This window comes from Bos indicus x Bos taurus, chromosome X, assembly GCF_003369695.1.
Source record: "Bos indicus x Bos taurus breed Angus x Brahman F1 hybrid chromosome X, Bos_hybrid_MaternalHap_v2.0, whole genome shotgun sequence".
In the NCBI taxonomy this organism is placed as follows: domain Eukaryota; kingdom Metazoa; phylum Chordata; class Mammalia; order Artiodactyla; family Bovidae; genus Bos; species Bos indicus x Bos taurus.
In genome coordinates this window covers 58,311,261-58,323,790 of record NC_040105.1, presented here as the reverse complement: position 1 = coordinate 58,323,790, position 12,530 = coordinate 58,311,261, and the positions used below count along the sequence as shown (strand labels likewise).

Sequence of the window (12,530 nt, the reverse complement as noted above, 5' to 3'; positions counted from 1 at the left end):
AGTTTGAACCTTTTTAGTTTTGATGAAGTCTAATTTATCATTTTTTCTTTATGGATCATGCTCTTGGTGTTATATTTAAGAATTCCTTGCCTAATACAAGATCACAGAGATTTTTCTCCTATGTTTTCTGCTAAACCCTTTATAGTTTTAGCTTTTATATTTACATCTCTGATCCATTTTTAGTTAATTTTTAGTATGGTGTGAAGTATGATTTAAATTCATCTTTTCGCATATGGATATGTAATCATTCCTGCACCAAATGTTGAAAAGACTTTTCTTTTCCCAATGAATTGCCTTCACATTTTTGTAAAAAACTATATTTACCATAGGTATCAGGGTTTATTCCTGGATTCTTTTCTATTCCATTGATCTCTCTCTCTCTCCCCATACTGGTACCATACTGTCTTGATTACTGTAATCAAGAAATTAGGAAGTTACTGTCCTTGTATTTTGCTTTTTGGCAAATTCTTATTTGCTATTTTTGGTCTTTTCTATTTCTATATAAATTTTAGGATTAGCTAATCAATTTATGGGGAAGAAAGCCTGTTGGAGATTTGATAAAGTTGTATTCAATATGTAGACTATGTGGACTATGTGCTTTATGTGATTTTTTCTTTTTTTTACCCTGTATATATAATACGGTAGATTGCATTGACTGATTTTTGAATGTTGAAGCAAGCAGTCTTGCATCACTGGAATAAATCCCACTTGGTCATGATGTATAAACATTTTATATGTTGCTGGATTCAACTTGCTAATATTTTGGTGCAGATTTTTACATCTATATTCAAGAGGAATGTTGCTTGTAGTTTTCTTGTGATATGTTTGTATGGCTTAAGTATCAGGGTAATCCTGGCCTCATAGAGTTGGGGAGTGTTCCTTCCTCCTCTATTTTCTGAAGGATTTCTACTCAAATGTTTAATGCACTCAGCCAGTCAAGCCATCAAGCTTTGGGCATTTTTGTATGGGAATATTTAAAGTTACTAATTGCTTACTATTGTTGGTGAGATGTAAAATGGTACAGTCACGTGAAAACCATGCTAAGTTTCAGATCTGAGATATCAGGCAACTGTCTTGGGAAGATACTATGGTGGGGTTGAAGGATAAGAAAATAAAAATTAAATCACACTGAGATATCACTATACATCCAGCATAATGGCTATAGTTAAAAAAAAAAGATGGAAAATACCAAGTATTGACAAGGAGCAACTAGAACTCATATACTGTGTTGGTGGGAGTGTACACTGGTGCAGTCACTTTGGAAAACTAGTTTCATAAACTAGCTGAGCATATGGATACAATATAATCTGGCAGTTCAACTCCTAGATATATGCCTAACAGAGTTCATAAATATGTTCACCAATAGATAGGTACTAAATATTTATACTAGCACTATTTCCAATAGCTCTAAGCTACAAACAACACAAATGTCCATTAACAATAGAATGGATAAATATATTGTTGAATTTTCAGAGTATAATTTAACATGACAATAAGAATGAATTACCTATAACTACATTTAACAATATGGACAAATCTCACATTTATAATGTGAATGAAAGAAGACACTTAACAGTATATTACCAAATATGAAATATAACTACTGAGTGAATTTATATAAAATACCAAGCAGACAAAACTATTTAAGTCAAGATAGTGTTTACCTAGTGCGGGAGGTGGACAATAAGCCCTGGAAGGGCGCACAGGGAGTTTTTCTGGGGTGCTAGTCATGTTCTGTTTCTTGATCTGAGTGTGTTCAGTTTCTTAGAATTCATTGAACTGTATGCTTATGACATATGCATTTTCAGTATGCATTATACTTTAATTAAAAAGTTAAAAACAAAATAAAACTACATGCTAGAAAGAAAGCCCCTTTTCTTATGAGTATTTTAAAGATTTTTTAATTAAAAACAAGAAAGTGTTTACATATCAGTGCTTAAAAAAAGCAGTGCTCTTTTTAGAGAAGTCTTCCGGTTATTCAACTATAATTATAATCATATCTTAGGCTAAATAACTAATGCAACATGACTTTATCCCATAGCAATCCACACAAAATTACTCTTAATGTGCACATAAAAATGAATATATAAAATTAACTACCTTGGAAGAAAACCCACCATTTTATGTATTGAAACCCAATTTCTTTAACTGTTGTTTTTCAAACAGGAATCCCAAAGAAAGCAGAAGCTTCAGCAGAAGTCCAGAGTGCTGTGGCTCAGTTTCATTGTCTTAGGTTCAGTTACTAAGGGGATAAGAAGTTTATGGTCTGCAGCTTACCTAAATGATAGCTTTGGGAGTACAGACTAGAAGGCATGCTCACTACTTTCAAGTGTGAATCACCTGCTGCCACAGCATGGAATTGATAAGGGAACAACTGCCACCTTTAGGCATATGTAACATTTAATAACTATATTCCTGTAACATAGGCTAGAGCTATGTTTAATTTGCCAATGCATAAAGTCAGAAATTAAATTAAAAAATTTTGTTTCATATTTTAAAAATATACCATGGTGATGTCTCAAAGGGAAGAAAAAGAGCTCTTCCTCAGGGCAATCTTTTCCGTGTCTTAAATGTCAATTATCATAAAAACTTTCGGCTTCTACTCATAGACCTATTAATTAATATATTCCCAAATTGGTTTTTGCCTTGACTTCAATGTCCTAGAAGTGTTTGGACAATGAATGCTCTTCTCCCCACCTTAGAAATTTGAAAAAAATTGGTCAGTATTGAGTAGTTTTACATTTCAGGGTGTGAAGAACAAATCAGTGCTGAATTGATAAAGCCCTTTATCCAAAAAGTGAAGCACAAGAGATTACATCTCCTGGGGTCTCTATTTCTACCATTTGCAGGAGAATGAGAGTGTCTGTGTGAATCATGAAACCAACCAGGGCTATTGCTCAAATGCTTTACCAAAGTGGCTCCCTACACATATAATTGCATATCAACTTGTATTCCACCTGACTGAAGAATACTTGGCTTTGTTGACCTTCTGTTCACTGAAGCTATTTGTAGTCTGTCATATCTACTCCCCCTGCGCAATGATTGCAGCATCAGGCACTCCTTGTTGCCTCTGTGAGACAGCTGATGCACATCCCATTATGACTTCCAGCTGAAGGTATTTTCAGTCACCGGATTTATAGTTTTTCTGCACTATGAGTTTTCTGATGTTTAATAAGATTTGATCTGTCTGTGAAGGCCTTCTGACATTGTGTGCAAGCATAAGCTTTCTTTCTTGTGTGAATTATCTGATGCATACTTAGTGTTGCTTTCTGGATGAAAGCTTTCCCACATTTACTGCATTCGTAGTGTCTTTCTCCAGTATGAGATTTCTGATGGATAGAGAGGCGTGACTTCCAGGTGAAGGTTTTTCCACAATCACTACATTTATAGGGTTTCTCTCTAGTGTGGATTTTCTGGTGTGTTATGAGATTTGACCTGTCAGTGAAAGCCTTTCCACATTCAGCACATATGTTGGGTTTCTCTCCTGTGTGAATTTTTTGATGCACTCGGAGTTGTGACTTCTTTGTGAAGCATTTCCCACAGTCACTGCATGCATAAGGCTTCTCTCCAGTATGAATTCTATGGTGTGCAATGAAGTGTGATTTTTGGATGAAGGCCTTCCCACATTCAGGACAAGCGTAGGGTTTTTCTCCTGTATGGATTCTCTGATGTACACTGAGTGTTGATTTCTGGATAAAAGCTTTGCCACATTCATTGCATTCATAGTGTCTCTCTCCAATATGAGATTTCTGATGTATTTTGAGGCGTGACTTCCATATGAAGGCCTTTCCGCAGCCATTGCATTTATAGGGTTTCTCTCCAGTATGAGTTTTCTGGTGTTTAATGAGATTTGACTGATCACTGAAAGCCTTCCCACATTCGGCACACATATATGGCTTCTCTCCAGTATGAGTTTTCTGATGTGTAGTGAGATTTGTCCTATGAGTAAAGACCTTTCCACATTCTGTGCATATATAAGGTTTTTCTCCTGTATGAATTCTTTGATGCACATGCAGCTGTGATTTCTTAATGAATGATTTTCCACAGTCACTGCATTCATAAGGTTTTTCTCCTGTATGAATTCTCTGATGTGTATTGAAATGGGATTTCTGGATGAAGGCCTTTCCACATTCAGTGCATATATAGGGTTTTTCTCCTGTGTGAATTCTCTGATGCATCCTGAGAGCTGATTTTCTTGTGAAGGCTTTCCCGCATTCACTGCATGCATAGTGTTTCTCTCCAGTATGAGTTTTTTGATGTATACTGAGGTCAGAGTTCTGAGAAAATCCTCTTCCACATTCATTGCATTCATAAGGTTTTTCTCCTGTATGAATTCTCATATGTCTAAAGAGATATGATCTGTGGAAAAAGGCTTTTCCACATTCACTGCATTTATAGGGTTTCTGCCCAGTATGAATTTTCTGATGTGTAATGAGGTTTGACCTGAGGGTAAAAGCCTTCCCACATTGAATACATATAAAAGGTTTCTCTCTTGTGTAAACACTTTGAGGTACCTCAATTTGTGGCTTCTGAGTGAAGATATTCTCATCCTTATTGCATTCATGCGATTTTTCTCCAGCATTAATTCTCTGATGCTCAAAAAGATGTGACTCCTGGGTAAAGGTATTCACATATTCAGTACATATATAAAGTTTCTCTCCAGTATGAATTTTTTGATGGTGGGCGAGAACTTGTTTGTGGTCAAGATGTTTTTCACATTGATTAAGTTCATAGGAGTTTGTTCCTATATTAGCATTCTCATTCTTAGTAAAGGAAGAGCTATGTGCAAAATTGTTACCATTTCCAAAAATCTTATCAAAGTTCTTTGTTGCATTGCTTTTATTGTGATTATGTAAATTTAAAGTATGCTTCAAACTTTTTCCAAATGTATCAAAGTTATGGAGTCTTTTAATTGAAGGAACAAGCCTGGTACTCACATGAATTATTTTTTCAATATTTTTATATTCATAGCCCCTCTCCTTAGTCAATACTTTCACATGACTTAAAGGGTTATTTCGGTTTTCTTGATTTCTTTCTAGCTGGTCATTACCTTGCCACAGTTCTTCTATAATGGAACACAATGAATCTTTTCCTATGGATTGACCAATTTTCTCACAGTGGAATGAAACTTCTCCAGAAATTCTCTGTTGTTGAGTTTGCCCAATATCCTCATCTAAAAAGAAGAAAAAAATGAAAATGACTCCAGAACAGTTATCATGAAGTTTGGACAGGATGAACAAAAAAATAGAAGAGTCCATATAACAATCATGAAAATTCTTCTAGAATACTTAGTATATGCAAAACAATTATATACCATTTATGATGTACCACGTACTATTTCCAAGTGTTTTACACAAAATAGCTCATTTAATCTTCACTAAACCCTAATGGGTAGCTATCATTATCAATCATGTTTCATAGAAGAGAGAACAGAAGCACAGAGAAGTTATGTAACTTGCCGAAGATTAAATAGCTAAATAAGTAAGAGATGGGGTTTGAACCCTGGGAATCCATATCCACTATGTAGGACACTGAGTAGGGTAATCAGAAGAAGAAACTGAAGTCTGTTATGGGTGAAGCATGAAAGGAAGAAATATTTCAGAATGCATGTCCTTATTATACATTAGCTCTAAAAACTTAATAATCTCTCTTCTTCCTTTTGTTTTTCCCTCTGAACTATTATGAGCATCTCCATTAAATTTATAGTCCTCAAATACCAATTCCTCTATATCTATAGGAAAAATATATGCTTTCAACAAGTGTCAAATAAGGCAAGCCATCCATCTATGGTAGAAACTATAAGCCATCCACCAGTATCTATTCACCTCTTCTTTTATAGAAATAGAACATAGCTGGGCTTTACCTTTATCAGTCTCACTTTGTTCTTACCAGTAGAGTGTGAGCAGAAGTGACATTTGCTGCACCTGGGCCAGGCCTTAAGACAGTGGGCAAATCTCCATTTCTCCCTTCCCCAGCCCAGAGGACTCAACAATGATCCAACATCAACCAACCCAGCTGACAACAATGGCCTAGGAGATGGCAGAGCAATAACTTGGAACATGGTTCCCGAATAACCCAACAGGATCAGAGTTGATTTGTTGAATGGACCCATTCACCTGAGAATGCTTATATAAGAGAGGATATAGCTATACTAAGCTTGTTGCTTTGCTCTCTGTGCATATTCAAAATGTATTGCCCTTGATATCAGCTCTAATTTCAGTATACCTCTAGGGAGGTGTATAAATGAATGCCTGTTATGAATGTATAAAGCAGATATGGTACCACTCATACTGATACTCAATTTGGTACAATTCTGTTACAACATAAAGAATTAACACACAAAGGCTGCAATTATTAACATTTCATGCAGTTATCGTCCCTTTCTAAATATAATCTATAGTCTTTTGAATTCCTCTGAGCATACACTTGAGGAATCCTTCTGAAAGAGAACAAAGTACCTTCCTCTGACTATCTCTCCAAATTCAATACATTTAAGTTTAATAAATATTCTCCATGCTTTGCTTCAGAAAAACTGAAGAATAAGTGCTCCAGTTATCAATTTATTGCCTTTTAACCCCGAATCACACTTCCTTGCCCACTCTACAAAAATGGATCTGAGTCTCTTTTCCTTTGGCAGCTGGCATGATGTTGAACCTTATCAACGCAGGGTGATGGAGAAAACTGGAAGAAGGGGTTTTGCTTCCTGGTTCTAGTGAGCTCACTCAGCATGCTCCTCCAGCAAGGGCAGCTTGTTTAACACCAGGCTCCAGAAGTGTGGTGGCTTCAGCAGCATCTGGCTCCTGATGCACATGCAGTTTCCCAGCCACCCAGATCTTGAAGTGCAGGTGACTTCTTTAGCACCCAACTCCTGCTGCTCCTATGGCTTCCCAAGAACCCAGCTTCTGCAATTCTTTGCAGCCAGAAGCACCCAGCACTTCTGGCACTCCTCTCAGATGATTTGCAGTGGGATATTTCCAGTGAGACACTGCCCCATGATCAGTTTTTTCTGGAACCAAAGAGGACAGATTTCCAGCAAGTTTCACCAGTGCAGCACAACAGCAACTCTTCTGCCATGCTCTGAGCCATGGATATGCCCTCCCTATAAGGTCTGTATTCATCTGTGGGAAGCAGAGGAGGCTCTTCTTTGGGTGTTCCTTCAGAGCCCTTGAGATACTCTCACACACTAATCTGCTATTTCTTTATTCATTAGAGTTCTCTTTACTCTTACTGGCTAATCCCTTATTACTTCAATCCCACAATAGTCAATAATTAATGTTAAACTTTTCCTGTTCAAATTAGTATGTGGTTTCTTTCCCCAATTAGGCCCTAAGTTATACAATAAGAAACTGGCTTTCTTTCTTCAGTGTAAGAATGGATTTTTTAAAACTCCTTTTTCATTATAGTTTATCATAGGATATTGAATTTATTTCCATGTGCTATACAGTAGGACCTTGCGGTTTTTCCATCCTATATATAATAGTTTGATCTGCTAATCCCAAACTCCCAGTCCACCCCTCCTCCACCTGGCAGCCATAAGTATGTTCTCTATGTCTGTGAATCTGAGAAGCAGGCTCTTAATTCTGGGAGCTTTCTAAAAACATACAAGTAAAAGCCTTAGTTAGGGGCTTACCTGATGGTTCAGATGTAAAGAATCCACCTGCAATGCAGGAGACATAGGTTTGATCCTTGAGTTGGGAAGATCCCCTGGAGAAGGGAATGGCTACCCACTCCAGTATTCTTACCTAGAGAACTCCATAGACAGAGGAGATTGGCAGGCTACAGTTCATGAGTTTGCAAAGAGTCAGACATGATTGAGCAACTAACACTTCACACAAAAGCCTCAGTTACTACATGGCCTAAAATCCTGTTTTCCCTGAGTTCCTGTGGGATGGAGGATGAGAAAAAAGAAAGAGCCAAACATTCTGGAGTACTTAAGAGCCATTACATGAAATAGTGAAATCTGATCACAAGGTGAAAATGTATCATCTGGATAGAGAGAGCACAGAGTAGGACCAGATTAGGGAAACACTATCAAATATGGCAGACATCAAGAAGACATTAAAAATGTACAGCAAAAGAATTAACAAAATGAAGAGAAAACCTCTGGAATGGCAGAAGATATTTACAAATCATATATCTGATAAGGAGTTAATAGGCAAAATATATAAAGAACACACACAGCTCAATAGCAAAAAAGCAAAAACAAACAAACAAACAAACCAATTAAAATGGGCAGAGAAACTGAATAGACATTTTTCCAAAGAATCTGTGCAAGTGACCAATGGCTACATGAATAGGTGCTCAATATCAGTAATCCTCAGGGAAATGAAAGTCAAAACCGCAATGGATATCACTTCACATCTATTAAAATGGCCATTATCAAAAGATAAGCAATAGCAAGTGTTGGCAAAGAGGTGGAGAAAAGGGAACCCTTGTGCACTGTTGGTGGGAGTGTAAATTGGTGCAGCCACTGTGAAAAACAGTATGGAGGTTCCTCAAAAAATTGAAAGTAGACCCACAATTCCACTTCTGGGCATATATTCAAAGGAATTGAAATCAGGATCCTTTAGAAATATCTGCTCTCCCATGTTCATTGCAGCATTATTCACAACAGCAAGATATGAAAACAACCCAAGTGTCTGTCAACACTGAATGGATAAAGATGTGGTGTACATATACAATGGAATATTACTAATATCATACATGAAAATGAAGGACATTGTGCCATTTGCTACAACTTGGCTGAACGTTGAGGACATCATGCTAAGTGAAATAAGTCAGACAAAGACAAATATTGCATGGTATTATCACTTGTATATGGAATCTATAAAAGCCAGACTCAGAGAAAGAGTAGAGTAGTGGTTCCTGAGGACTGGAGGGTGGATAGAATGGGGAGATACTGGTCAAAGAGCACCAACTTCCAGTTATGAGATGAACAAGTTCTGGGAACCTATTGTTCAGCGTGGGGACTATAAATAATGATATTGCATCATAAACTTGCATGTTGCCTAGAGAGTAGATCTTAAATGTTTTCACCACAAAAAAGAAATAGTAACTGCAATAAGATGGAAGTGGTAGCTAACCTTATGGCAGTAATCAGTTTGCAGTATATAAATATATCAAATCATTTATATATCTGAATTGAAAAAGTTGATAATATTAAGATGCTAATTACCTCTAAACTGATTAAATTTAATCACAATCAAAACTCACTTTCATAGCAACAAAAAAATGACTATAAAAATCAAATGGATACGCAAAGTACTTACAGTAGCCAAATGAATTTGAAAAAGAACAAACTTGGAGGACTAATACTACATGATTTAAAATTTATTACATAGCTACAGTAATCAAGACTGTGTGGGAATGGTGTAAATACAGATGAATACTTCAGTGGAACAGAATGAAGAGTCTAGTAAGAGACCCACACACATATGACAACTGATTATCAATAAAAGTGCAAAGGCATTTCAGTTGAAAGGATGGTTTTTAAATAAATGATGCTGAAATGATTGAATAGCTATGTGCAAAAACAAAAAACAAACACAAAACTTTGATCCATACTTTAAATCACATACAAAAATTAATGCAAAATGAATCATAGAACTAAATGTAAAACCTAATTTTTCTGTGACCTTGGATTAGGTGAAGATTTCTTAGATGCAATACCAAAAGCACAACCCAAAAAGCAAGAAAAAAAGATAAATTAGACTTTGTTAAAATTTTAAATGCCCCATGAAAGATAATTGATACGCAAATAAAAAGAAAAAATTTGCAAAACACATATCTGATAAATAGCTTTTGTCTTGAATACATAATGAACTTTAAAACTCAACAATAAGAAAACAATGTTTCCTATAGAAACTAGGCAAAAGATTTATAAAAACACTTCACCAAAGAAGATATATAGATGTCAAATATTAGATATTATGGAAATACTAATTAAAACCTCAGTAAGATACAACTATCTTACTGTTAGAATGGCTAAAATTTTTTAAATGGACAATTCCAAGTGCTGGTGAGAATGTAGATCAACCAGAACTCTCATACATAGCTGGTTAGAATTTAAAATTGTAGAGTCACTTTGGAAAACAATTTGGCAGTTTTTAATAAAGTTAACATATACTTACTATACAACCCAGCAATCTGACTCATAGATATTTACCCAAGTGAATGAAATCTCATCATCACATAAAATATGTAAACATATTTATAGCACCTTTATTCATTATCACCCAAACTGGAAACTATCCAAACACCCTTGAGATCATTGAAGATGGCAGAGTAGAAGGGTGTACACTCATCTCCTCCTGTGGGAGCACTGAAATCACAACTAGCTGTTAAACAATCATCAACAGGAGGACACTGGAACCCACCAAAAAAGATACTCCATGTCCAAAAACAAAGAAGCCACAAGAAGATGGTAGAGGGATTGCAATCATGATAAAAATCAAATCTTATACCCACCAAGTGAGCAACTCAAAAACTGGAGAACAATACCAAAGAAGCTCTCCCACTGTTGTGAAGGTTCTGAGCCCCATGTCAGGCTTTCTAGCCTGGGGATCTGGCAAGGGACTAGGAATCCCCAGGGAATCTCACATTGAAGGGCAGTGGGATTTGATTACAGGATTTCCACAGGACTGGGGGAAACAGATTCCATTCTTGGAAGGCACACACAAAATCCTGTACCCAGCAGGACTCAGGGGAAAGGAGCAGTGACCCCACAGGAGACTGAACCAGACATACCTGCTAGTGTTGGGGGATCTCCTCTGGAGGTGTGGGTTGGCAGTGGCTTTCTATGGGGATGGGTGCACTGGAAGTAGCAGTCCTGGGAGTTGCCCCTTGGTGTGAACCCTCTTGGGAGTTTGGCATTCACCCTACCATAGAGCCTGTAGACTCTAGGGCTGGGTTGCCAAAGGCCAAACAACTACCAGGAGGGGAGCACAGCCCCCACCCATCAGCAGGCAATCGGATTAAAGTTTTACTGAGCACAGCCTGCCCACCAGAGCAAGACCCAGTTTTTCCCACCACCAGTCCTTCCCATCAGGAAGCTTGCACAAGCCTCTTAGCCTCATCCACTGGAAGGCAGACAGAAGAAACAGAACTACAGTACTGAAGCCTCCAGAATGAAAACCACAATCACAGAAAGTTAATCAAAAATGAAAAGGCAGAGTATTATCTCCCAGATGAAGGGACAAGATAAAACCCCAGAAAAACAACTAAACAAAGTGGAGATAGGCAACCTTCCAGAAAACGAATTCAGAATAATGATAGTAAAGATGATCCAGGATCATCCAGGATTTTGGAAAAAGAATGGAGAAGATGCAATAAATGTTTACCAAAGACCTAGAAGAACTAAAGAACAAACAGAGATGAACAATACATTAGAAGGAATCAATATAGAATAACTGGGACAGAAGAATGGATAAGTGAGCTGGAAGACAGAATGATGGAAATCACTGCCACAAATATAGAAATATAGAAAAAGAATACAGAAAAAGAACGAAAAGAAATGAAGACAGCCTAAGAGACCTCTGGGACAACATTAAACACACCAACATTCACAACACAGAGTCCCAGAAAGAAGAGAGAGAAAGAACCCACAAAAATATTTGAAGAGATAATAACTGAAAACTTCCCTAACATGGGAAAGGAAATAGTTAACCAAGTCCAGGAAGCACAGAGAATCCCAAGCAGGATAAACCCAAGGAGGAACACACCAAGACACATAATAATCAAACTGACAAATACCCTTCAGTTGGTGAATGGATGAACTGTGGTACATCCATGCTATGGAATACTACTCAGCAATAAAAAGGAATCAAGCTATGGAAAACACAACAGTAGGAGTAAGTTTTGAAAGCATCATGCTAAGTAAAAGCAGCCAGGCTCAAAAAGCTTCATACTGTATGATTCCATTTATATGACATTCTGAAAAAGGCAAAACTACAGAGACAGAAAAGAGATTAGTATTTTCCAGGTCTGTAAACAGTGGGAAGGAGTGACACAATAAAGGACCTGAGGTAATTTTTGTTCTATATCTTGATTATCATGGTGGTTACATGACTGTATGCATTTGTCAAAACTCATAGAATTATTATTATTATTATTTTATTTTGTCCACACTCTGAGGCTTGTGGAATTTTTATTCCCTGACTAGGAATCAGGCCTTCAGCAGTGAAAGCACTGGGTCCTAGCCACTGAACTGTCAGGGAATTCCCCAAAACTCATAGAATTATTAATAAAAATAAACCTCATAGAATCATAAGACATGTTAAAAGTGGAGTTGCACAAAGGTTATACAAAACATTCAGACACACGTTTGAATTGGAAATACATGGCCATGTTTTTTGTCTTTTTGAATGAACACTGATATGTGAATAATACTAGGTTTTTTTTTCATAAAGCTAATGTCAAAATAAATAGAAACATTTTAGGCAATGAAATCTGTCATTAGTATTTGAAGTGAACTAATAAAAGAATGGAATCAGCAACTATAATCAGTAATAGAAAAATTATAATCCAGGCAT

The 12,530-nt window shown here is 36.8% G+C and overlaps 1 protein-coding gene across 10 annotated transcripts in view; it reads right to left on the bottom strand.

The window, feature by feature from the left end:
- Positions 1 to 353: 353 nt before the first annotated feature.
- ZNF41 (zinc finger protein 41) overlaps positions 354 to 12,530 on the bottom strand; it is a 44,771-nt gene continuing 32,594 nt past the window's right edge. For 5 of the 10 annotated variants that reach the window (XM_027532984.1, XM_027532985.1, XM_027532986.1 and 2 more), the window contains 2 exons: positions 7,631 to 7,657; positions 354 to 5,173 (listed from right to left, as the gene is read on the bottom strand). In XM_027532984.1, the coding sequence (XP_027388785.1) occupies positions 3,135 to 5,173; positions 7,631 to 7,657 (2,066 nt within the window). In that variant the 3' untranslated portion in view covers positions 354 to 3,134. Of the gene's footprint in view, positions 7,007 to 7,630; positions 7,658 to 12,530 lie in introns of all 10 variants that reach the window. The other 5 variants (XM_027532989.1, XM_027532990.1, XM_027532988.1 and 2 more) reach the window with 3 other exon arrangements.